Below are 25,367 nucleotides of genomic sequence, written 5' to 3' on the forward strand. Positions count from 1 at the left end.
ATGTCAGGGCGGTTCCTTCCAGGGGACGCGGCGCCCGACCCCCCGCGGACCAAGCGTCGCAGGGAGGACTCCGTCGGGCGCAAGATTCCGTCTCGCCCGACCCCATCACGACCCCGAGCAAAAACTGCAAGACGGTTTCCCGTCGGGCACAAATGCCGTCTCGCCCGACCCCGACGCTACAAAACGAATTTGAAAAAAAAAAGCCTTTCGAGGCCCAAAATCCCCAGGCCATGGCCACCTACGTTCCAGAGGTTGCGAGATTGACCTGCGACACAGGTTCGAACAGTCGCCTCAGGATAACTGAGCGAGGGATGACTGAAGATGAGCACAATAGAGGCCAAGGTCCGAGCCCAACAGGGAGTCGGCGCATCTTTACAGTCATATCCGAGACCCATGCGGGTGTCACGTGAGTGGGATCCCATCGAGGGAGGCATCGAGCCCTCGGAACCTAACGAACGGTTCCGACATCCACCGTGACTGCCCTCGGGTACTTTTTGAGATGTGCCCATAAGGCCACTAGCCGACCCCTATCGAACGGGACTCGGACATCCACTCGGATCTACCCGCATGCAGCTCCCAGGAAACGTCGTCACTCGCCCTTCGAGGGTAGTACGGCACGACCCACTCCTCCTCCGAGCGAAAGGAAGAATGAGGGACGTAATTACAAGACGAGAAAGAACCTGATCGACCCTTGCGGGGAAAGGGCTCGGGGGCTTCCTCGCACCATGGGAACAGGCACTACGTGTAAAGAACACGCAACCTATCCCTTAAAAACACTCCAGACTATAGTTGTCATAGGGTGAAAGCCTTTGAAGGAATAACATCATTCCTCCAAAAGGCTCGGGGGCTACACCCGGCGGGTGCGCTCGCGCGCACCCCCCGGAGAAAAATAAAAGGTTCCTAGTCAACTACAGTCCCTGGGGAAAGAACCTCTAAAGAGGTGACCTCACCCCTTCAGAGGCTCGGGGGCTACTATTGGGTACCATAATAAGGGATACCCAAATCAGAGCAATAAAAAACGTAAAAAAAACATACTAACCACAACCCTCAGGGCCTCGGACGCAAGTTCCGACTCGCCCGACCCCTCAGGGCCTCGGACGCAAGTTCCGACTCGCCCGACCCCTCAGGGCATCGGACGCAAGTTCCGACTCGCCCGACCCCTCAGGGCCTCGGACGCAAGTTCCGACTCGCCCGGCCCCTCAGGGCCTCGGACGCAGTTTCCGACTCGCTCGACCCCGTCCAGGCTCGGGCGCCGGACCCCACTCCGTCTGGGCAGCAAGACTTTCACCGCTCGGCGCTCGTACCCACGACATGACAGACGCGACGGCTTCCATACCGCGGCAGGGCAAGGCGATAACTATTCCAACCACCCTGGTCACTGTGGCCTTACCTCTATCACTGTACATCCTTACCTCTTTCACTGTAGCGTACTGTCGCACAGTAAAAAGGGAATGGGAGAGGTAAAATCAGCACCACTGTTTGGAGTCTTTTCCCACTGATGACGGGATGTGCAGCAGTGCTGGCGATCCGACCCCCGCGACCCCTACAGGGCTCGATAACCCTCTACAGGAACAGCCATGCCGTCAACCATCCCTCAAGGACGAGATGGACCAGCCTCAACAGGGTCGGGACTGTGGTTTCACCATTCAATAAAAGACATCTACTCATGTAAATACCTGGCCTTCCCTTGAGGCTATAAAAGGGGAGCCGTGGTTCACAACTAAGAGAGAGAGTTCAGAAGGTTCACACACGCAACATTCTTTTCACAGAGCAGCAGCCCGCACTCTGTCCACTCCAAGCTGAGACCTGGGACTTAGCCCTCTCTCACAACCAGCTTGTACCCCCTACTGCAAGCACCTTTGGGTGTAAGGTTATACAGAATCCACAGCCACACTGGACGTAGGGCGTTCTTGGCCCGAACCAGTATAAACCCTCTGTGTCTCACTTGCATCACCATCCAAACTTGGTCAGTCACGCAGACTTATACTTGTTAGTGCCTAGACCACGAGTCGGATCGACCTATCCCATCTCCCAAACGAAACACATAATAAAAAGATAGGCTACAGGCATCATTGGCCCAAACACAGGGTGCTTGGTGCTTAGGGCGTCCCGAACGGCCTTTGAAATCACTAGCTGAGTTGGCTTGGTATGAGGTTTGGACTGATGTGGTATGTAGAAAGCGAGAAAAAAATGGAGCACTACCGATTTCTTCGGCGCTAGCATGGAGCTGGTTAAAACGAACACGGGATATATAGGTGTGTGCTGCTTGTTTTGCTCTGGCCGTCAATCACAACATTTGATAGAGGGAGTAATTTAATCTTGTGGGTTGTGGCAGCTATCGAAATCAATAGCGCACCACTGTGTGGACGCCCTTATGTTGTGGGCAAATGGGTGCTAAATTGTTTAAATATTTAATGCCTAAGGTGCTGGAACACCTATCCTGGCTCTGTCCTCATGGACAACTCATCTTAAATTTGAGAATTTATAATAGGTGCCACGGTGTGAAAAGAAAAGTAAGGTACCACTTTAAAAGTAATTAGTCGTAAATGAGGTCACTTGTGTTGAGTTGGAGCAACTTAAAATGTATCGCTTCCAAAACATTATTCGCAACGTTTTCCTATACCAGGGGCTAACTAAAGCATATATGGTTTGTCCTAATAGTTCAGCTCTCTCTTGCTCTTTCTCATGTGATTCGATCCTTAGGCCATATTTGGTTCGTCTAGATAACTATTAGCTACGTTTACAGGAACAAACAAGTCCTTGGTCTGATGGATGGAGCCGTCAATTAAGCCTACCTGATCAGACTCATTTAGCTCACTTCATCACAAGTTGTCGCTTCCCGAAAATAACTTTAACTAATTTTATATAAAATTTAACATTTATGGTACATAATAATATCAGTAGATAGGTCATTGAATCTATTTTAATAATAAATTTATTTAGAGATATAAATATTCATCGTATTTTTTTACAAATATAGTTAAACTTACGAACCTATATGGCTAGAAGACCATTGTGAATAGTTCTATCCACTTATGTCATTATGTGTGCTATTTTTCCTAGAACTTCATCGTGAGCAATAACTGAAAATTTATATGAATTTATCTGATTTTTTTGGCTTGATCGCCTGCATTGGCGGGCGCATCCAGACAAAAGTGTCTTGCCTGCGAATCTACAGCAAAGTCTACTCAAAATCTAGAGAAAGACGAGATGAGTTGAGGACACATGCATGCAGAAACAAAAGAAGAGAAGAGACACGTGACAGAAAGAAGGGGGGGAGCTGACGATGATCCCGTGGCCACGATGCCTCTTCGTAGCACGGATCGGTTAGAATCGTTCAGGAGGCTGCATGCAGAGACAGAGATGCTCTTCGATCCGTTACTATTTTTTTACAGTGAAAAATTGGAGACGCAGTGCAGCTGTCGCCTCGATTTGTGAGCGATCGAGGTGACCAAAGCAAAGGGCCGCCGGTGGTGGCAGGAATATACGGACATAGCAGGTACGATCGGTCGATCCGCAGCCGTCCAATCCGTGTGGCCGTCCCATCCCATCCGTCAGATCAGACGCGGTGAGAAGCTTCTTCCTTTTCCAGCTTGCATTTGGAGCCATTTTTCTCTGTGTTGCATCGCTACTGGCATTGCACCGTCAAGATGAAGCTCATCGACAGCAGCCACGCACTTGGGCCTTGTTTACTTCTAATTTTTTTTTAAAATATGAATAGTGATACTTTCGTTTATATTTGACAAATATTATCCAATCATGAACTAACTATGGTCAAAATATTCGTCTCGTCAATTTCGACCAAACTGTGCAATTAGTTTTTATTTTCGCCTATATTTAATACTCCATGCATGCGTCTAAAGATTCGATGTGACAGAGAATCTGAAAAAAATTGCAAAATTTTTGGGAAGTAAACAAGGCCGCCCTTCACTCTCTCACACACACTGTTCGTCTTCAGCTACTGTTTGTTCTTGTTGCTTGCTGGCTCTTCTTTCGATCGACAATTATTAATGTCCGAGCCTGCGCAATTTATTAGATAGAATGTGGGAACGAAAGAGGCACAAGGTTACACTGGATAATGCATGAAATGTCGTTCTAATACCATTTTCCCTTTCCTTTTTGCTTTTTTTTTCCTTTACTTATTTCTCCTTTAACAATTTCTTTTTTTCTCCCCTATTTATCTCTTTGTCTCCTTTTCTCACCTCTCTCACGACGATCTCACGAATCTCGTCTCTCTCTCTCTCTCTCTCTCTGGGCCACTACTCGCCCATGCACAAGGAGGGGCATTTTAGGATTTGTGGCTACATGTAAGTGTGGAGGGTAAAAACCTCGAAGCTACTTTTTTCCAGCTCCCTCTACTCGCTACTCTAGTCAATGTGAAATCATGGAGCTCCGACGTGGAGCTGTTTTTGAATGGTAACATTTGCATGATAAAGCGTTGAATCTACTTTAGGAGCGATACAAGGAGCAATACTAAACATAGCCTTGTTATTCCTAAATTCAACCACATTGTTTTGTTTGAGTGTGGATGCAAAGTATTTGCCTTTTCTAGGTTTTTGGGTCGACCTAGAACCCATTTATTTAGAGTGGAACGCATGTGGGTCTCTAATCTTTTTGTGCTCATTTGGTTCCATAAACTCTTAAAATTATTATTTTCAACTTCCAAGTGGTCGATTCAAATAAGTTCGAAAGTTGGAGAATCCAGATAATCACATTGAGAGTCTATAGACCATAAGGATAAGTGGAAAGTTTAATATGACTCATGATGTATTTTTTGACTCACTGATTTAGACCAACTTCATTTCTTTTTCTTTTTCTTTTTTCCTAGAACACAATTTCATGTATATTTTATTAAAAAGGAGGAAGCAAGTTGCAAACACCAGGCGTCCGAGACGAGATGGAAGATGAAAACGAAAAAAATAAATAGAGAAACTGTTGGGCGGAAGAAAAGATTTCGACTAGTTTTTGATCCTTGGTTGGATGCATGGACATCGTAGACGTTCAAATGAACTGAAACCGTGACGACTCTGAACTATCAATTTGGTGTCTCTCGCGTCCCAACCTGTGTAGCGGCAAGGGACGCGTGGAGATGTTGATTCACCACCTGACACTTTGGTTATAATTCAGCAAGAAAAGCGACGGGAATCAAATGATTTCCGGGCGGGCCGGCCGGCCGGGTACTGATAGGACGTGATCATGACGGATCAAAGCTGAACTGATCCATACAGTTGAAGGTGTCTTCATCCGTGCCTGCTGCCTGCCCATTCCAACGTGTCACCAACTGTGATCTATCGAGCACCCATTCGATCGTTTTTCACGCGCTCATGCATGCATGCGCCAGTAAACAAAGCTCAATCATGCACAGCAGCCCACCGCGCCGCGCACACAAAGGATACATACGTACATGAGTAGATGGCAATGCCATCCTGTGTGCATACTACTGTTCTAAATTATACTCGTTCCATTACAAGTTAAAGACGACTTAATTCTTTTTCTAAATTTATAGCTTTTGATATGTACTTAGATATACATTATGTTCGACAATATAGTAATAGTACAATGTGTATATAAAAAGGTTAAAACGTTTTATAATTTAGAATCGAGAAAGTAAGTTGATTTAATTAGATTATATCCCTATATGCACACTACTAATGATCTAGATGTAGCTTATATTTAGGCCTTGTTTAGTTCCAAAAAAATTTCGGATTTCGCTATTGTAGCACTTTCGTTTTTATTTGACAAATATTGTCCAATTATGAACTAACTAGGATCAAAAGATTTATCTCGCGATTTACAGACAAATTGTGTAATTAATTTTTGTTTTTATATATATTTAGTGCTTTATGCATGTGCCGTAAGATTCGATATGACGCAGAATCTTGGAACTTTTTGGATTTCGAGGTGAACTAAACAATGCCTAATGACTTACTACAGCATACTAGGCCGGTGCATGACGTCATCGCAGTAGTGCGCGCGCGCGCCCCTGCCACTCTCGGCTGCATGCATGCTGTCACGTTCTATTTACCCAATCTGGCTGCAGTATGTATAGCGTGTGATAGGTCATTGGGAGCGTCAGGTAAACTAGGCATTATAAACCCCACCTGGACTGGACCTAGACCGGCTCCCCCAAATTGCACGTCAAGTCCTTTCCACCCAGCCGGCCGGCCCGGCCCCCAGCTAGCTGCCTCTGCGTCTGCCTAGCTAGCTAGATAGCCTAGCTAGCTCATCAGATGAACCCAGCACAGCAAGGGCCATAGCCACACGCAGCAACAGCATGGAAGCAGTGGCCTAAGCTCATTCATTAGCTACCTCACACTCACACCGATCACGCACACAGCACCCAGAAGGAAACTTTGGCACTTTCCTCACCGGCCGGCACAGCGTTTTCATGCTGCAACAGTGACCGATCCATCAACCATGGATCTTGTTCATTCAGATCATCGGTGCTACTCGTAGTACAGTACTACTAAACGTAGGAGTGGTAGCTACCAACCTGGTGCATCAGAAAGATAAGCTCCATCACCTATGGCCGGGCTCAGTGGCTCACATAATACTACTCTACTGTACCTAGCTAGCAATAGTATGGTACACACACACAACCTTTTGAGAAGGAGCAGACATTGATGGTGTCACGGTGTAATGCATTATTCATGTCGTGTGTGATATATATATATATATATATATATATAAAATAAATCAGTGAATATCTTCGTGTCATATCGGCTAACCGAACGGAGCATTATCTGCCGCCACATAGTTGTAGCAGGTAAACAGAAATGGCCCAAGCAGGCGAGCAGCAAACACGCCAGGTGAGCAGTGGGGAGGCGGGCTCCGACCGATCCGTTCCGTGACCATGACCCGTGTACGTCCTCTCACGCTCCAGTGGTGTACTACAGCCACAGCGATTGCGATGCCCGCCGCCTGCCAGTTGTGTGCTGTGCGTGCCAACGTCATGTCGTCGCTGGTGCAAAGCTAGCTAGCATGCACCACCCTCCGCTAGCTAGCTTAGGGTTGGAGACGCGGCTCTACCGCTCTAGGGCAACATGTACATGCATGTTGTGGCACACACTGGTGCATGGTGGTCCGCCGGTACGTACACACGCTTCGATCGGGCTTCAGTCATCGGATGGACACTGTTCTTCACTGGGGAGGAAGAAATCATCATCAAATGGACACTTCACACTTCACACTTGGACAGTATAATGGAAACATCAGCTTGCTGTACCATCACCTGGGGGCAGAAAATTGTTGCGAGTTATTAGCGACGAGGCACGGAGGCAGGCAGCTGGTCTCAGATCTCTCCAGCACCCTGCAACTTTGCTCCCTGCTTGGTGCCATATGCATGCATGGACGTCAACTTTGGCATGGGTCGCACTCACATCCATGTCTCATAGTATGTGGAGTGGTAAAAGGTTGCAGTACTAACTTGTGTGCAGATCAAGCAAGACGAAGCTAGCTCCCCGTTTCTGCACTTGACTTCCACAAAGAATATATACGCCACATGGGTTTCTGCAAGCTCACCTTACTTCCATACAAAGAAGCGGAGAATAGGATTTCTTCTGTTTGGAAGGGAAGGAAGATAAAAAAAACCCATTGAACACACTTCTGTTGGCACGTTACAACAGAACATGACATGCGTACATTCAATGTAGCGAACGTCACTTTAACAAAAAAAAGAAGAAGAAGGGGGTAAGGCACTACGGAGTACTAGCAGATAAGGCCGCCTCCAATTCCGGGGGCTTAATAATGTGTAACAAACAAAGCCAACCAGAACACATTGCAAGAGTCGTCCACTCTCCACTCCATTGGGCAAGAGCCAAGATTGGCTCTGAAAAGGAGAGTCTGTTCCAAGTTGCAACAGTCCACATGGGAAAGCAAAAGGAGGAAATACACACAGGTAGAGTTCGTTGCATTGCAGCAAGGGTTCATGAACCTGACTGACCCCCTACTGTAGGTTTTTATCACCAACTGATGATGTGCTTATCTTCAGCACGGCCGTATGAACCTCGCTCGCTAGAGCGAGTAGACTAGATGGATAGGGAAAAAAGAATGCATGTTAGTTAGTACAGTAGTACTACACCAGTCCCTCCAGGCATATCAAATGAGGCTACAACAAGCCTGACGTTTCTTTGCTGAAGGCTGCAGCATGCATAGGCGTAGCTCCAATTCCCCTGCAATCAATCACCTTTCGTCTCCCTCCGCCTCCGCCTCCGCCCCGCCCCCTGCTGAAATCAAATGATCCTACTACACCAAAAAGCAAAGATTTTAGGCGGCCTTGTCTCTTCTGCAAGCAGCCACCCCGAGCAGCCAGGATCGCCGGATCGGAGCCCCACATGCCACGCGGCTAGTACCACCACCTTTTCCTCCGCCTCCACCCCCGAAAGGCAGAAGAACCACCATGGTGAAAGTGAAAGCAGCAAGAAGAGATGCATCCGTCCACATATATATAACCACGAGAGATCTCTCATCAATCTTGTCAACCAACAAAGCACACCCAGCCAAACAAATGCCGCAGTAAAAAAAAGTGCCACTCACCGTTACTCTATCTCTACTACTGCATCTGCATGGCCTGCATCGGCTGACACACACAAAGCCCGCAACTGTCAAAGCAGAGAAGAAGATAAAAGCTGAAGTACTAGTACTATGTATTGATACTGTACTGTACTACTAGTATACAATGCTGATGCATACGGAGTTACAACACTGACTGCATGATACTGCCAGAGTGCAGACTTGAGAGCAGAGTATATGCTGGCGCGGAGGGCCGCACTGTTTAGATTAGAGATGAAATTTTTTTTTGGTGTTACGTCGGATGTGTCAGAAGGATGTCTTTTTAGAAACTAATAAAAAACAAATTATATAGCTTGTCAGAAAACTGCAAGACAAATCTATTAAGTATAATTAATCTGTCATTAGTATATGTAGGTTACTGTAGCACTTAAGGCTAATCATGGAGTAAGTAGACTTAAAAGATTCATCTCGCGATTTTCAACCAAACTGTGTAATTAGTTTATTTTTTTATGTACATTTAATGTTCTATACATGTGTCTAAAGATTCGATATGATGGATGAAAAAAATTTAGTCAGAAAACTAAACAGGGCCCAAGACTGGACGTGAGGAAGATGACTGGACTGGACTACTGGAGGCGGCGGCTGAGAGGCAGAGGGTTACAGGTACAGTACGCTGCGGGGCCCGCCGCGCAGAGAGTAGGCGGAGGAGTCGCCAGCCACAAGGCCCCAGAGCAAAAGAAAACAAAGTTGCCAATTCGGGTTGACCCCTCCATTAATCCCCGCGACGGCGGCCCCAGCGGCGCCTCGCTCCGCGGATCCCTCGCCCGCGCTCCCCACATCCTGTTCCTGCCGTGCCATTTACCATGCTGCCCTTGCCCCTCCGCTGAATCTCTACGTACTGCTACAGCACAGCAGGGCACGACGGCCTACACTTAACCAAATCCTGCCACGCTACAGCTAACTAATCCTACACATGACACACATACCACCACCACCACCACCACTGCGAGCCTCCTGCGCCGCTGGTCCGTCCGCGTCCGGTCGGCAACGAGTCCGCCCCCGCGGCCGGCCCGGCTGCTATATAAATCCACCCGACTCGCTTCCTCTCCTCACCACGTCTCCCCCCCTCACCTCTCCCCTTGCCACCTCACGCGCGCTCCTGCTCTTGCGCTCTTTTGGCTTCGCCGAGGCCAAGCATAACAAACTCCCTCTCTCTCTCTCTGTGTCTCTGCTCCCTGCACGGAGGACGGAGCGGACGCATGGGGTGGGGGTGGACGGCGCTGGCGGCGGCAGGCGCGGTGGCGTACGTGGTGGTGAAGCTGATGGAGGTGCTGTGGTGGCGGCCGCGGCGGGTGGAGCGGCACTTCGCGCGGCAGGGGATCAGGGGCCCCCGCTACCGCTTCTTCGTCGGCTGCGTCCGCGAGATGGTGGCGCTCATGGTGGCCGCCTCCGCCAAGCCAATGCCGCGCCCCTACCGCTCCCACAACGTCCTCCCGCGCGTCCTCGCCTTCTACCACCACTGGAAGAAAATCTACGGTACGCCAACGTCCATGTTTCTGTTCGTGCTTATCCGACCAACGAGTCCATTCCCTTCCCCTGTCTCTCCACACCAGGCAGAGTTTCTCCAGGCTCTGTTTCCCCGGTCTCTCTCTCTCTGGCGCCTGCTGCTTCCTCCTCTGTTCGGTTACGGTGGTGGTACGGATTGACCGAGCCCAATCGGCAAGAGGGGAGGGAGCCAATCTCAATCAACATGATGAGCAAAGCAAGGCAGAGACCACAAGCACCAACATGATCAAGTTGCGGTTGCGCCATGCGTCTGGTTCAATCCCAGGATGTTGCTTGCTGCCGCCTTTGGGTGACATGCATTTAGTGGCATGTCGAGGCGAGCCTCCTGGGTCTGTCGGAGCGGTTTGCCGTAGTTGTCTCTCGTTTTCGCTGTCCCCCGGCTGCAGCCCGGTTAGGTGGCCAGGGTCTATTTCCTACTTGCCGCGGCCCTCGACATGAGCCTACACGTCTCCCTTTCTGCTCCCCCGCCACCACCGCGCCCCGCCCGCCACCACCGCATTCCCGTCTCCATCGCATTCAACTCCAGCTTAGCCCTGCGCCCGCCGCCTCCGGGCGCACCCGCCGCGACTTGTCCCTGGCCCAACCGTCGCCACGCCACGCCGCTCCCGCTGCGGCCACCACCTGCTCCACCATTCTCCTCGTGTCGTCTTGTGATCCCTGCCTGCCTGCCTGCTGGGTGCTGGCTGGCTACAGTGTCTAGTGCGGCAGTGCGTGTGTACAGTGTAATGCGGCGGGCGCGGCACAGCACAGCACAGCACAGGGGGCCGGGTATCGTAACGTACCTGCTCCGCGCGTACGTACGCATGTTGTGCCTGCGTCTGCATCGCCGGCACCTCGCCCTGCCATGTCCTGTCCCTGCCCCCTTGGCAGCTGGCGGGGATGCTGCTGATGTGGCGGAACATGGCCTCCCTGCCCTGCCCCCCCGCCCCCGCCCCCCCAATCATTGGCTGCCTCGTCGGCTTGTCACGCTCACGCCCCGTGCCTTCCTCCAGGTTCCACGTTCCTGATATGGTTCGGCCCGACGCCGAGGCTCGCCGTCGCCGACCCGGACCTCATCCGGGAGATCCTCCTGTCCCGCGCCGACCACTTCGACCGCTACGAGTCGCACCCGATGGTGCGCCAGCTCGAGGGCGAGGGGCTCGTCAGCCTGCGCGGCGACAAGTGGGCGCACCGCCGCAAGGTGCTCACGCCGGCGTTCCACATGGAGAACCTCAAGGTCAGTCAGCCTTTCACTGCTGCGATGCGATGCGATGCAACAGCCTTTGTGTTCTTGTCGTTGTCCGTGCTGAATTGTGGTGCGCGACGCAGCTGCTGCTGCCGTTCGTCGGGCAGACAGTGGTCGACATGGTGGACAAGTGGCACGACATGGCCGCCGCGGCGTCCGGCGAGGTCGAGATCGACGTGTCCGAGTGGTTCCAGGTGGTGACGGAGGACGCCATCACCCGCACGGCGTTCGGCCGGAGCTACGAGGACGGCAAGGCCGTCTTCAAGCTCCAGACTCAGCTCATGGCCTTCGCCTCCGAGGCATTTCGCAAGGTCTTCATCCCTGGATACAGGTAATATAATAGTAATATAAATCAATCAATCAGTGTGACGTCATATTTCAGTGTTTTGCACTATAACTAATAACTAATCAGGCAGAGGAATGACATGACATGGTTTGATGCGTGCATATCTGTCTACAGGTTCCTGCCGACCAAGAAGAACACGAGCTCGTGGAAGCTGGACAAGGAGATCAGAAAGAACCTGGTGACGCTCATCGGCCGGCGGCAGGAAGCTGCGGACGACGAGAAGCTCAGCGGCTGTGCCAAGGACCTCCTCGGCCTCATGATCAGCGCGAGCAGCAACGGCGGCAAGGTGAGCCCCATCACCGTCAACGACATAGTGGAGGAGTGCAAGACGTTCTTCTTCGCCGGCAAGCAGACCACGTCGAACCTCCTGACATGGACCACAGTCTTGCTCGCCATGCACCCCGAGTGGCAGGAGCTCGCCCGACAGGAGGTACTCCAAGTCTGCGGGGCGCGTGACATCCCCTCCCGCGAGCAGCTCGCCAAGCTCAAGACAGTAAGCTCCCTGTCCCCCTTTGACAAACCACCACTTCACCAGACTAAAACAACGGCCGGATGAGCTGACGCATGCTATGCTGCTGGCAGCTCGGGATGATCCTGAACGAGACGCTGCGGCTGTACCCGCCGGCTGTGGCGACGGTGCGCCGAGCCAAGACCGACGTGGAGCTCGGCGGGTGCCTGATCCCGCGCGACACGGAGCTGCTGATCCCGATCATGGCCGTGCACCACGACGCGCGGCTGTGGGGCGCGGACGCCACGCAGTTCAACCCGGCGCGGTTCGCCAAGGGCGTGGCGCAGGCCGCCGCGCACCCCACGGCGTTCATCCCGTTCGGCCTGGGCGCGCGGATGTGCATTGGCCAGAACCTGGCGCTCCTCGAGTCCAAGCTCACGGTGGCCATCATCCTCCAGCGGTTCGACTTCCGGCTGTCGCCCAGCTACCTCCATGCGCCGACGGTACTGATGCTCCTCCACCCGCAATACGGGGCGCCCGTGATCTTCCGGCCGCGATCATGTGAGCCGTCCGATCGCGACAATCGGGATATGTGAAGAGATGATGGAGATTATACTAACCTTGTCAGTGACAATTGCGCCTGGCATAATGACCAATAACCCCCTCCGCAGGCTCAGGATGTGCTGCTTTGCCTTGAAGAGCAGAGACCATAGGAGCAAAGCTAAGACTACCACCAGTCCACCAGGGACAAGTGACTAGAAGAAGCACCACCGTACTGTACTAAGTACTAACAAATATATATCCTGCTGATGCTGAAGATGCCAGCTGCAGCTTAGATTAGTAGAGCAGATTAGAAGGCTTGACCAGTGCCTCCCAATTTTTCAGTCTTTTGGGTTGATGATTTTCCTTCCTTCCATCTTTGGATGAGGTTTTGCCGGGTGTGGTTGGTGTATGAAGGATTGCAAATTGTACACATGTCGTGTTCCGTTCGTTCTTTGATTTTTTTTTTATGATGATACATGGGAGGAAAAGGTGAGCAGGGAAAAGAGAGCGCCAGGAAAGGGGAATGCAGGCGTTCATGGAGATGCATGCATGATGTTAGGATCGTGGCGCCACAGTGCGTCTGTTTACTTCCCTGTCATTGTTCTCTCGTCTGTCTCCCTCCTCTGTGGTCCTCTTTGCGATGCAGCCAGAAGCCATTAAAGGAAGAGATGGGTGCCCTGCTGGGTGCTGGCCATTTAAGAGTGCCTTGCAGAGGGAACAAACGGTGTGCCAGTGCCATAGACAGACGGCGGCAGCCAAGAAAGTGGAGCCACTGTGGATAGATAACCAACCAGGCTGATCTGATCACAGCGACGGACGGCGTAGGAAATCATCAGGGTGTGCTGTGATGTGCCAGCAGCGCCACCACCCCCATCAGCAGCAGCTTCAATTCATTCATTGCCTTGCCACCTCTCTGCCTGCGAGGGCATCAAATGTGTTTGCGCCCAAAGGCAACGTACGAGTACTACGGCACGGTGCCCCGCCGGCCAAGCTGTCACCGGCCGCGGGCCGACCAGAGGACCAGAACTGTAGCGGCCGATGAGGCTCGCCTCCTCCCCATAAAGGTGCTGCTGCATCGGACCGCGGCGAGGAGTGGTGGGGGGCCTGGCCCTGTCGTGATGGTGGTGGTGGTGGCGCTCGGGCCTTCCGCAACTGTTCATCTCCTCTCCCCTGTCAGACTGCGCTGGCCGGCACCGGCACCGGCACAGCAGCGCTGCCACACCGCATTGCATGCGTGAAATGGGATTGCCCACCTGTAGCTGCAAATGCTGCTGGATTGGCCACTCCACTCCACTGGTTGTGGGGGAGCAGTACTACTTGCGACAGGCAGGCGCGCTGCTCTTGGGATCTGCAAAAAATGATTCAAATTTAGTTTTGGATCTGGATCATGCTTCATGCCAAGTACAGCTCAGATTCGTTTCATGCAACACAAGAACTCGGCTCTATTACTCAACTGCTTACCAGTTCTGACGGGATTAAACAATCTGCAGGTTTCCATACAGCCATCGTTGTCTTGCCTTGCCAGTAGAATGTCTTAGTAGGCCTCCAGAATTTAGAGATATATAGCCAAGACTGATGCTGCTCAGTAGACTGATATGTGGACTGTGGTTTGTTGGACTCGTGCTGCTGCTTTGTGTTAATAAAACTTCAAAGAATCAGGGGCACAAGCTGCGGAAACCACAGTGTACTCCCATAGCACAAGAAAGCCGCCGTCCAGAGGTAATGAAAACCCAAAGCACCTACCATATGCCTACTACTCCAATCATTGATCGGCGGGGTGTCAGTGTGCATTTGCACAACGATTTTTACACTCTCTACCCCAATGGACTGTTCCTGAGCATGATGCCGATACGTAGTAGTGTAGGTATAGTTGCCAGCATGCAGAGCTCCTTTTTACCTCTTTCGTGAAAAAAGGCAAAGGCATTGACAGAGCATACATGCAGCAGCCAGCCACTGCAGTACTGCACTGGCCAGGTGGAGCGCAGGCTCTTCTTCCCACCTGAGGTAGCTGCCTCCATCAAATGCCTTTCTCTTCTTCCCAAGGCCAATTGGGCAAGGGGAAAACTCATGGCTGCACAACATCCAACACCTCATTGCGTTGCGCATCCTTACCCACAAGATATTGCCTAACTCCTTTAGTGCTGTCGCTTCATTTCTACCCACCTTTTTCCTTGCAGAAATACTGAAACATGAGACGGTGAAACAAACTAGAAATACTGAAACATGAGACGGTGAAACAAACTATCAGAATTTGGAATTATAATGATTTGGAGTATTTACTACAGTATCACTGAAGTCTTGCACCTAGCCGGTAAAGCAGCCACCAGACTCCAGAACACACAACTGAAAGTTACATGTTACTTTGAACTGTCGCTTTGATGTTCTATACCTATTAATCAATGTCATTTAATTCGGAATTTGGGCCAGGGTAATGTTAGAGATCTCCAAAGGGGTCCACACCCTTGTTCCTCTCGAAGGGAAGTTCTAGATTTGTAGCTCCCATGTGTTTCTGGTCCCCATAACGGAAGGCATGTGCCAGAGGGCATCCTTCCTTGCCCTCCATGCTAGTGAGATGACATTTTTCTTCCTATTCTAGCAACGCGCCATAAAGAAATGAGGCAATTGGCATGCTAAAGAGCATGTGACCCCAACACGCTGCATAATTACCTTTGTGATTAGAATAAACATGCAATGGGTTAAACCCTCTTGATTGTTTTCATGAATAGGGTCAGGGCTAACTATTATATATCACAGAACTGAGAGCATAGTGTCCTCTATTACCCCTAGCCGACATGCGAAGCATGCTTTGTTATCAAAATTAGAGGGCCTAGAAACACCTTTACCATCACTATGGCAGCATGAAAAGGCGTGAATTGTAAACAATTAAGCAACTTATGGACGAGTTTTCAGGAAGAGTGTATGTTTTAGCCGCACTAGGAGGGCTAGGACCGTTGCACAGCATGGTGTAAAAACATCTGACTGCATGGGACCGCATTGACATTTCTGAATGATCCTACTATATGATACATATTCATGACATGCTGCAAAAGCATACACTAGTGTGCAACATTAGATTTCTGCATGCAATGATCATAACAGGGGCTTACTTCCTTTTTCGGGCTCATCATTCAAGTGATTGAAGCATGCAAAGAGGACTTTCCAGTAGCAAATGATGAGAATACTGGCTTAGGACTTTAGGATGGATGGATGCATGTTGCAGGATGATATGAATTCAAAAATGGATATTGCGAGCAGCAAAGAGAGGGAAAGTAAGGGGAACGGCACAAGTGGATCTCTTAATACCAGGGAATCGCCTCTTGTCCTTTCTCTACTGTAGTACCTTTTATTTGTTGATTTGTGCAATCAGGTTCCCCTACTAGGGGCAACCCACAGCTGCTTATACATCTCACCAATAATCTCCACCTCTCATCTGCTAGTCAACTATGTGAATCTCTAGGAACCTTCTTTCTTACAACAATCAATAAAGGTATTCAGTCTTCGTGCCACATTATTTATCCTGCAAAAAGAGATCGCAGGATCATAAAACTTGAATAACTCAACCCTTCAATAGTTGCATATTATATTATAGTACTGAATTCGCCAGCTAATGCAAAGTAGCTGAATCAAAGCAAACTCCATGTGATGAAAACAGATAGCACTTCTATACTGGCATTTTTACATTACCATGCAAAATAATGACTTAATCAGAATACATGCATGTGTACTACCACTATATTAAATTAAATTAAATTAAATGAACTACAAGTTGGACAAAAAAGGCTATGAAGTGTACTCATACATAACGTCCAAGTGGTGAAGCAAAACTGTCATTACAAATAGGGGCTACTAGTACAAAAATGGCACCTCGTTACCTTTTTTAAGTCAGACCAACTGAAAACAAATTGACATAGTACATTTTCGTACAATCATGGAGGGGTCGCTTGTTAATCCATCCAGTGCAGCCACTCATCTACTATAAAGACCGTTATGTACTTGTGTAATTAGTATATTACTAAAAATAATATGAGATACAATGTATCAAATATGCATGTTAATTCATTAAGTGATACAGGAAGACCCAGCATCACAGCAAAAAGCCCAAAACATTCAAGCTAAACTCTCAAAATGATAATATAACAATGGTAATACTAAAAACGACATTAGTTTTATTTCCATGTTGTTTGTAAAATAAGCTGATCTGTTTACTTTTCTTTTTCAAAAGCAAATACAACTGTTGTTAACAAATGCCTAGGCAATACATCACGCTCGATTCTTTATGAGATTTGAGAAGACATCAGAGAAATATCTTGTCAGCTAGTTGCAAAGGTAAGTTATGTTTTTTAGTCGTTTCTCTGAAGCACCTACAGGGTGTAGCTATCCTGGAGAAACTGATTGACACAAAAATAGAAAACTAAAGGCCACAGCAAACAATAACCAATGAGCCACAAAGGTTCGAATCAAATTGAGGCCTGGTATGGAAACATAACAGAGCACAAGCTGGTCCACCATTGGTATTTTTTTTCAAACGGTCCACCATTGCGTATTGCAAAAACGGTTCTACCACCAAACAGACCTGATAATGAAGAAAGCAGTGAACAAGTGACAGAGAATACATATAAAAGTCTCCTTCAGCCGTACCTTTCGGCATAGACCAAATTACAGGATCCAGAGGGTCTACCGTCACATGGCACAGCAGATCCTACAGAAAGCTTCCCGTCTGTTAACAAACTGTACCTCCGACAGCCGTCCGACCATCGTCTGCACAGCTGTGATCGGGGTGTGGAACGGCGTATTTTAACAAAGACAAACAGCCCCCAAGCTACCCCTCAATTCCGATACAGCCACAGCAAACAAATCACAGGGACACGCCAACCAAACCTTCTCCCAACTCTAAAAATATGATGAGCAGAGCATGCTTGGAGTTGGAATGCACACCCCTGTGAATCCAGCTCATAGACTTACCCTCAAAGACGCCAACTCAATATAGTTATACTACCATTACAGGACCCCAGTACATTCCCTAAGATCCTTGGCAATTGTGCTACTCTAATTCTTCATCAAGTAGCACTTTTGTTTCCGGCCTAATTTGATTAAGTTGGCAAAGTAAGTTCATACCAAATTCTTGTAGCCCTTGTCATCCTTGAATTGTGCTAATATGCTGGGGGAGTAGTAGACAGCAGCAGCGCGCTAAGCTGCTTCATGATGATTGGAGTCCTTTCAGCTTTTATGGCCCTCAAAGCAAGTCAGTTGCTCCTCTACCTTTATGTTAATTGATAAATGAATTCAATGCTCTTGTTAACTGCATCCACTGACATGCACAGTACAGGGAGCAAAGCAAGATCGGTACAAGTTTTTCACTACCATAACTTCTAGTGGGGTTTGACACAACAACATGGTCCAATCTGGAAAGGAACGCACAAATAAAACATACTGTATATTTGGATATCCCAGAATTCAAGAAAAGTAAATGGATACCTGCTAGCGTTACATATCTCGCACATTGTAATGTGTAATGTAATGTTCTATCCACACGTTTGTACCAGTCTTTATGATTTGATAATGAGGAAATACAGGTTAATAGTTAGTATCCACTTAAATAGCTACTAAGGTGCTAATCATGAGAACTCCGAATAATTATCCAAAGAACTTGTTTCGTATCCTACAATGAATCGGACGATCACTGGATAGGGACGGGAAGAGAAAGAAAAAGGCATGATTAATGCTAATAGCTAACTCAGTGGATTCTTATTCACTTGAAAGATGCTAAAAGGTGCTTATCTTTAATCAGCATTTGCCAGAGGACAGATGAATTTGAACAAAAAAAGTACAACATCAAATATTTCATATATGTAGCCTGTTAGTGCTAAATCACATGAAGACACCCAGTTTCCTTTTTCTTTTTTTTTCCTTTTTTGGTTTTTTTGTGTGCGTGTGTGTTTGGGAGGGGGGGGGGGACATATGGAACTATTTAGCAAATACACACCTACTATATAAATAAATCATGTTTGTCATATTAACACTATATCTATCTCCAAAATAAATAAAAAAGCAAAAAAAATGGTGCAGATACCACAAGACAAATGACTAACAAAACAAAAAATATAGTTGAAAGCTAACACCCTTTACCACTTAAGCCAACTGAACAAGATCTGGAGAAAACTGGGGAGACATGTTTTACAAAGCTTTAAGTAACTAGTTTTAATAGAACATAAAACTCACTTAAATCACACCTTATCCTGTAGGGTCATTTTGAAGTTCTCTTAAAATGAACATAAGTGACTACCAGTGTTTTTTTAGGGCAAATGGTCCAGTCATATTTATGTACATAAGCATACTATAGATCATAATCGACAGACTGTGTTATTATAATTAATGTTGGCGTATATTTTTCTCAAGATACTAATATAAATATCTAATAGACTGAACATTATCTTTCTGAAAATAAAAGATTCAAAAATTTTCTTAAGCATCAGCTAAACACAAACTACAGTGATATCATTTTTTTTATTGAACTCGCTTAAAAATTTCATCTATGAAGGTTTCACACCAGAGCACCATGCTAATGATTACCATGCCAATCTAATGTGTGCATTTATTTATTTGTTAATGTTTATCCCTAGTCCCTCTGTCTGCAAAACAATGCAATTATGGGATGCGTGCCAGTCAAATTGACTCAAGTTTAACCAAGTTTATAGTAAATAGTATTAATATTTATGTCTCTAAATAAATTTATTATAAAAAATTCTATAACTAATATAATGATATTTATTGAATTGCATTCTTTTGTGGACCGAGGGAGTAACTTTTAAGCAAAGATCCTGCCTGACATTCAAACTTGACATATGTGGTCAATGACACAAAAAGGACAAAGGCACAAAATTTACCAATAATTTATAATACAAACAATGTTTATCAAAAATCACATAAATATTCTTTTGAAGAACCAAAAGGTTGACTAACCTATATATTACCAAATTAATTAACGTATAACTAGTTACAGGCCACAAAGAAAAATACCAACATTGGAATATGTGATTCATACCTGTTGTGTCAGATGCAAGAGCAGGCACCTTGACGATGCCATTTCATCCATAAATCCAAGCCATCACATGTCATTCACATTATTCTGCTCCTCTTTTCTAAAAGTGCAATACCACGTGTGTAACAGGGAACGGTGGGCTGGTAGTCTGGGACTTTAGGCCAATAGAAATGTGGCCAACTTAGTTACTAGCTTACTGCACTGGCCATTTCTCCAATCCTCCTTATTGTGGCAGGTTCAACCAGCACAAAGGTATTACCACCTTGAACTTATAACATGAACTGTACTTCCTGTAGTCTGGCATGGATAGGCTCATGGAATAAAGAAGTCATTTAAGAGCAAGAACAGTCCAGATATATCATACATGAGTATGCAGAAGGTAAATGAAGCAGATATATCTATCTGAAGCCTGACACCAACTCATCAATATGCCACTGTTTGCCTAAGGCAAATAATTGGTAAGTCACTGCAATTACATAAGAACAGCTAAACACAAAGCTGTCAATGAATGCCTATTGCACAACAACCGTGCATGATATCGGGAGTGAGGACCATATTATCGCTGTAAGCATGGCTGATGGCAGAACATACTTCAGGCCCATGCTAGCCCAGCATTTTTTGGTATTCAAATTCAGTAATGAGTATGTTTACTGGATCTGAACCTGTGATGACTGCTCTGCTTTCATCCCTGCTTACATCCGCTTTATCCCAAATTTCAAATGCAGTTGTGATTTAAGGGGTTATAGCTCTGGCTGCAGCACAGCCAATACCCTATTTTGTACAGCCCTATCTCAGTATTGCACTGTAAAACTCACTTCCTCATAGAAACTAACTGATTTGCCCTCTGCAGCTGAAGGATCAACTTGAGCTGAGTCAAGGAGTTGCCATGCTGGCCACATAAAAGCAAAAGTGTGATTGATGCAGTCCAGTAATACAGTAATCTCAGCATTTTTGAAAAAAAGAAGAAGAAGAAGAAAGAAAGTAGCCAGCTGCTCGATGCATGGAAAGTTGGTATTTGTCAAATACTGTTAATGTATTGATTATTCATGTTGTCAAGTTCAGAATGTAGTAAAATTAGCATATTCAATTTCCATAAAGACAGATAAGTGTACTTAACAGTGAAATCTTTTACTACTAGGCTATGTGATCTGGAATTATCTCTTGAGTTATCGACTTCACATGGACAAGGTATGTAGATTCTACATGAATACTAGTACCAGAATTAGACAAAGGCATTTAACTGGTAACAGAGAGAAATCATCAGTTCATGTACAGGTTATTTGAGAGCAGTTTAATCTCCAGGCATATCACAGTCTTTCACTTCTGCCTTTCCAGTCCCATGCCTATCTTCTGATAAGAAGGATGCAGTCCTGTCACCATTCCCCTTGTCATCCCATAAAACATTTTTAATATTTCAATCCCCACCACTTAACACCTGATTCTTTCTCCTAGCAACATAACACACTTCCACGCACTCAAAATCACAGGTGCAACATAAATATTATTTTCCTCCCCATCAATCTACTGTCATAAAAATCATTCTTAATCGTGCAGGATCCGAGAACTTAGGCTTCCCGTCCTCTAATCTACTAGTTCAATATCACCTGCCATAGTTATTTTCCTTGAGATCTTCTGCATGTCACTCATTACCTTATTTTTTAGGAGATTTTTTCGACCTTACTATGTGAGCTAATGGTACGCCAAATAAGTTAATCAAATACACCTGACTTGAATGCTTCGCCTTCTGCGACCATGTGTAACTAATTTAAGAACTACAGAACTGAACTCATCATTTTATAATCTCAGGAATAGCAAACGGTAACCACAGAAACAGCAGCCAAGCATCATCGAACTATTCTACAGAGGGTGCCATGATAATAATAATAATAAGGTACAGTCAATACATATGAATCTTAAAGGCATGCCTATCAGCTCCAGTCATATTCCACTAATGAGGGTTCTAACAGAGTGAGCAGTTTGATATTTAAGCCAAATCAACTAAATGGATTTTCTGTTTCCATTGCATGTCACCCCCAATGCTTCAGTCTGATAATCCTATTAAGCAAGTTTAGGGAACAAACCCGGGGCCCCTCAAATTTGTGATTCTGACTCCTTTTGTCAGTGCACATGTGTTTGCTTACAGTTAGGGGCCTGTAGTTTTGCAGATAAAGGCAGCACTCGGATACATGAATGCTTGCAAGCTAGTAATGCTGAACAAATCACTGGAGGCAATGTAGTGATCAGAGAGTTTCGGAATGAATTAATGTTACCATACCCTTTTAAGACAACTTACTACATTGTTATTATTTACTACTCCCAAAATCTAATAGTAACACTACAAATTATCTGCACGGCAAAATCAAATGAAATGTATGGCCCCGCAAGCGCCACGATGGACAGGATATGGATATGTAACTGGTAAGTCGCATTCGGTTTGTCCGCGTGATCAGGAAAAGTAAGCAGTATACATTGGCGGAACGAGCAATGGCTGCCTCCGCAAAAGGCCGAAAGCATCATGCCCGTAGATCCTACACTACAGTGCATCCTTCGACCGGGGCACAATCGGCTCAGTTCGGCGCAAAATTGGCCCTAACTTTCGCAGAAATCGGTAACCCCACTCCCCTTTATCTCGGCGGCTGCACCTCGCGCCGCTGCAGGGCGCAGCAACAGTCAGGAAGGAAGAAGATACAGCCGCCCTAGGGAGGGCGGGCCGACGGGGGCGACCCCCGCCATATGATTGGGGCAGGAATCTGGCGAGATCCAAGCAGGTAGAGACAAGGGCGCGGGGCGGGGATGCGAAGCGAACAAAAATCCAGGCAGGGAAAGGGGGGGCGATCATGTACCGGCGCCTCCTAGGATCGTGGATCTTGTCGCGGCCCGCTTCCGCTTGTCATCATCTTACCTCCCGGCTCCCGCATGGCACCACGTCGCGTCGCGTACACTCCCCCCGTACGCGCCGCGCTCACGCGATCCCTCCCACTCCCAATCATTCGCGGCGGCGTTGCGTTTCGCGGTGTCGCCATCGCCTGCTGTTTTTTTGCCCTCGGTTCGGGAGGATTTGAATTGAATGGAGGCTGGGTGGGAGGAGGGCAGGACACCTGGGTCACTGGCGCCGCGGGGTCGGTCGGTACGAGAGGCTCTTGGAAGCCGCTGGTTTTTGTTGCAACAGCCAAACCGATTGTGTGTGTGATAAAACGGACGTGAAATATTTACGCTATCCAAAACTTCTGCTACCGTAATTGTGTTTGTAATTTATAAAAAAATAATGCTTTATTATTCCATTACTAATAAAGGATGAGAACTCGATCGGCGTATGTAGGAAGGTCACTGGTCAGTTTATTCATTCTATTTCTACCAACTCACGTGACGTAGATGAAAATTAACAGGATGAGATACATGGCTTGTAAATTGTCAGGCCATTATAATGATTGACACAGTACACAGCTATGGGGTATTGGGGCTGCACAAAATGCTCGAACCTGATAGGACGGGATAGAGACTAGCTTAACTTGAGCTTGATTTCAAGCTGAGCTCGAGAGTTTGAATGAGCCAAGCTCGAATAGTCCTACCTACGTTACACGAGTACGGGTACGAGTATCCGATACAGTACATATCGGATACGCGGATACACACTTTCTCAAAAGAAAAATCCACTAAAATGGTGTATCCGAGTATCCGTATCCGCGTATCCAACGAGTATCGGATACGGATACGCCACCTCCCTTGGAGTATCCGTGTAACACTCCTATCCTATTGTGAGTATCCGTGTAACACTCCTATCCCATTGTCATATTTGAGTTAAATCTCATTAATTTTTCTCTTACGTTATGTTACAATTTGGCTATTATATAACTGGTACATATAAAAGGTTTAATTTATGTTGCTTTTATGTAATCAGTTTGTAGAATTGTTCTAGTGCCTTATTATTTATTGGCATGTGAAGTATTTTACACTTAACTATAAACGAGCCTTGTTGAGTTGAGCTCAGGCTCAGGCCTAGTTAATCTTTGACGGAGCTAATCTTGAGCCTCGTTGAAAGCTCAGAGTTTCTATTGAGCCCGAGCTTTTGAGGTGGCAAGCTCGCTCAGTTGTTGGAGCTTAGCTTGTTTATTTGTCGAGTAAAGTCCATCATCGGTCTCTAAATTTGTTTGAGTGTGTCATCCTTGTCTCTAAACTTGCAAAACGACCGTTTAAATACTTAAACTTGTTTGGTTGTGTCATATTGGTCCCTAAACTTGTAAATCTCTCATATAGGTCCTCAAACTTGTTTAATTGTGTCATCCCGACCCCTAAACTTGTTTTTAAGTCTCATATGGATCAAAACAAGACGGATATAAAAACTCTATATCGAAAAATAACTCATAACTATTTCAAATGAACTCAAATAAAAATAAACTTTATATCAAAATTGTAGTCATCAACGCAATCTATAACTTTGTAGTTAAAAAGTTTTAAAATTAAAATTTAAAATTTAAAATTAAATTTTGTGACACTAAACGACTTCAAATAAAAAACTTTTCAACTAGAAAGTAGATCGTGTTGACGGCTCCAACTTTGATATAAAGTTTGTCTTTATCCGAGTTCTATGAAAAGGTTAAGAATTATTTTTTGATGTAGAGTTTTTAGATCACTTTGTTTTGACCCAAATGAGCTTTAAAACCAAGTTTAGGGACCGAGATGACACAAGTGAACAAATTTGAGGATCTAAACGAGTGATTTCTAAGTTTGAGCACCAGAATGACACAGCTGAACAAGTTTAGAAACTGAGATGATATAGATGAACAAGTTTAAGGACTTAAATGGTCGATTTACGAGTTTAAAAACCGAAATGACACAATAATACAAATTTAGAGACCGATTGTGAACTTTACTCTTATTTGCCCTACATAGTACTATACCAAATAGCTAGACGGACACACACACACACATGTTACTATGTTAGCACTATGGAATGTTTTATTTGATGGTCGCTCGCACATGTTTTAATTTATATAATGTAATAGAAAATATATAGTACATAAAAAGTGAAAATGATGCTATGCAGTAGAAAATATGCCACTTAAGAACTTCTGCCACAAGAAAACCAAACTCATAGACTAAAATTTATATATAAGAAAACAATGGGGCAAGTCCGACCAGATTTAGCTATGTTGTCATAGTAGTATACCAATGTTTGGAGGAGAAGGTCAAAGTGGCAGTATAGGCACAAAGATCCAATAGGACAATTAATGGCCATGGGTTTTAAGACTAATTTTGACATCCTACTGTTGTTCGAGTGTTTTTTTGTCATGTAACTCTAAAGTAAGAAAAATGTTAACTGTTAATATTGGACAAGTTTAGCCATCTAACGGGTTTCAACTGCAATATTGTATTTTTTTTCAAATATAATAAACTAGTTTATTTTCTAAATAATCCTACATAACTCATTTTTAAATTAAAAGATGTATGAAATTAATATCAATATTTTCTAAATGTGTGTATTGGTGATATACTTTTGGTTACTGGGCTCCCACTTATAGATGTTTATATTGTTTTTATTGCTCATAGTCATGCTTATTATTATTTGAATAATAATGTTTCGCTTTATTAAAACTATAGATCGACCAAGAGAATCCATACTCGATGTCTAGTACCAATAGACACATTATATTTTCATATAATGTGTGTTGTAATTTTAGAAAATTTGTTT

General features: G+C 46.0%; 1 protein-coding gene and 1 long non-coding RNA gene across 3 annotated transcripts; one reads left to right on the plus strand and one right to left on the minus strand.

Annotated features, from left to right (window-relative positions):
• LOC8078799 (cytochrome P450 734A6) lies at window positions 9,033-13,069 on the plus strand. Its single transcript, XM_002455047.2, has 5 exons — window positions 9,033-10,047; window positions 11,070-11,293; window positions 11,386-11,633; window positions 11,763-12,141; window positions 12,231-13,069. The coding sequence occupies exons 1-5, from the start codon at window positions 9,771-9,773 to the stop codon at window positions 12,690-12,692; spliced, it is 1,590 nt and encodes a 529-aa protein (XP_002455092.1). The 5' UTR covers window positions 9,033-9,770; the 3' UTR covers window positions 12,693-13,069.
• LOC110434099 lies at window positions 13,096-22,758 on the minus strand. Of its 2 annotated transcripts, XR_002451572.1 has the most exons (6): window positions 22,522-22,756; window positions 19,682-20,567; window positions 17,755-17,898; window positions 15,980-16,156; window positions 14,101-14,809; window positions 13,096-13,987 (listed from the first exon to the last, which is right to left on the minus strand). It is a non-coding gene; the product is annotated as an uncharacterized LOC110434099 (long non-coding RNA). The 2 variants fall into 2 exon arrangements; XR_002451571.1 differs by having other exon boundaries at window positions 19,682-22,758.

Source organism: Sorghum bicolor, chromosome 3 (assembly GCF_000003195.3).
Source record: "Sorghum bicolor cultivar BTx623 chromosome 3, Sorghum_bicolor_NCBIv3, whole genome shotgun sequence".
NCBI lineage: Eukaryota > Viridiplantae > Streptophyta > Magnoliopsida > Poales > Poaceae > Sorghum > Sorghum bicolor.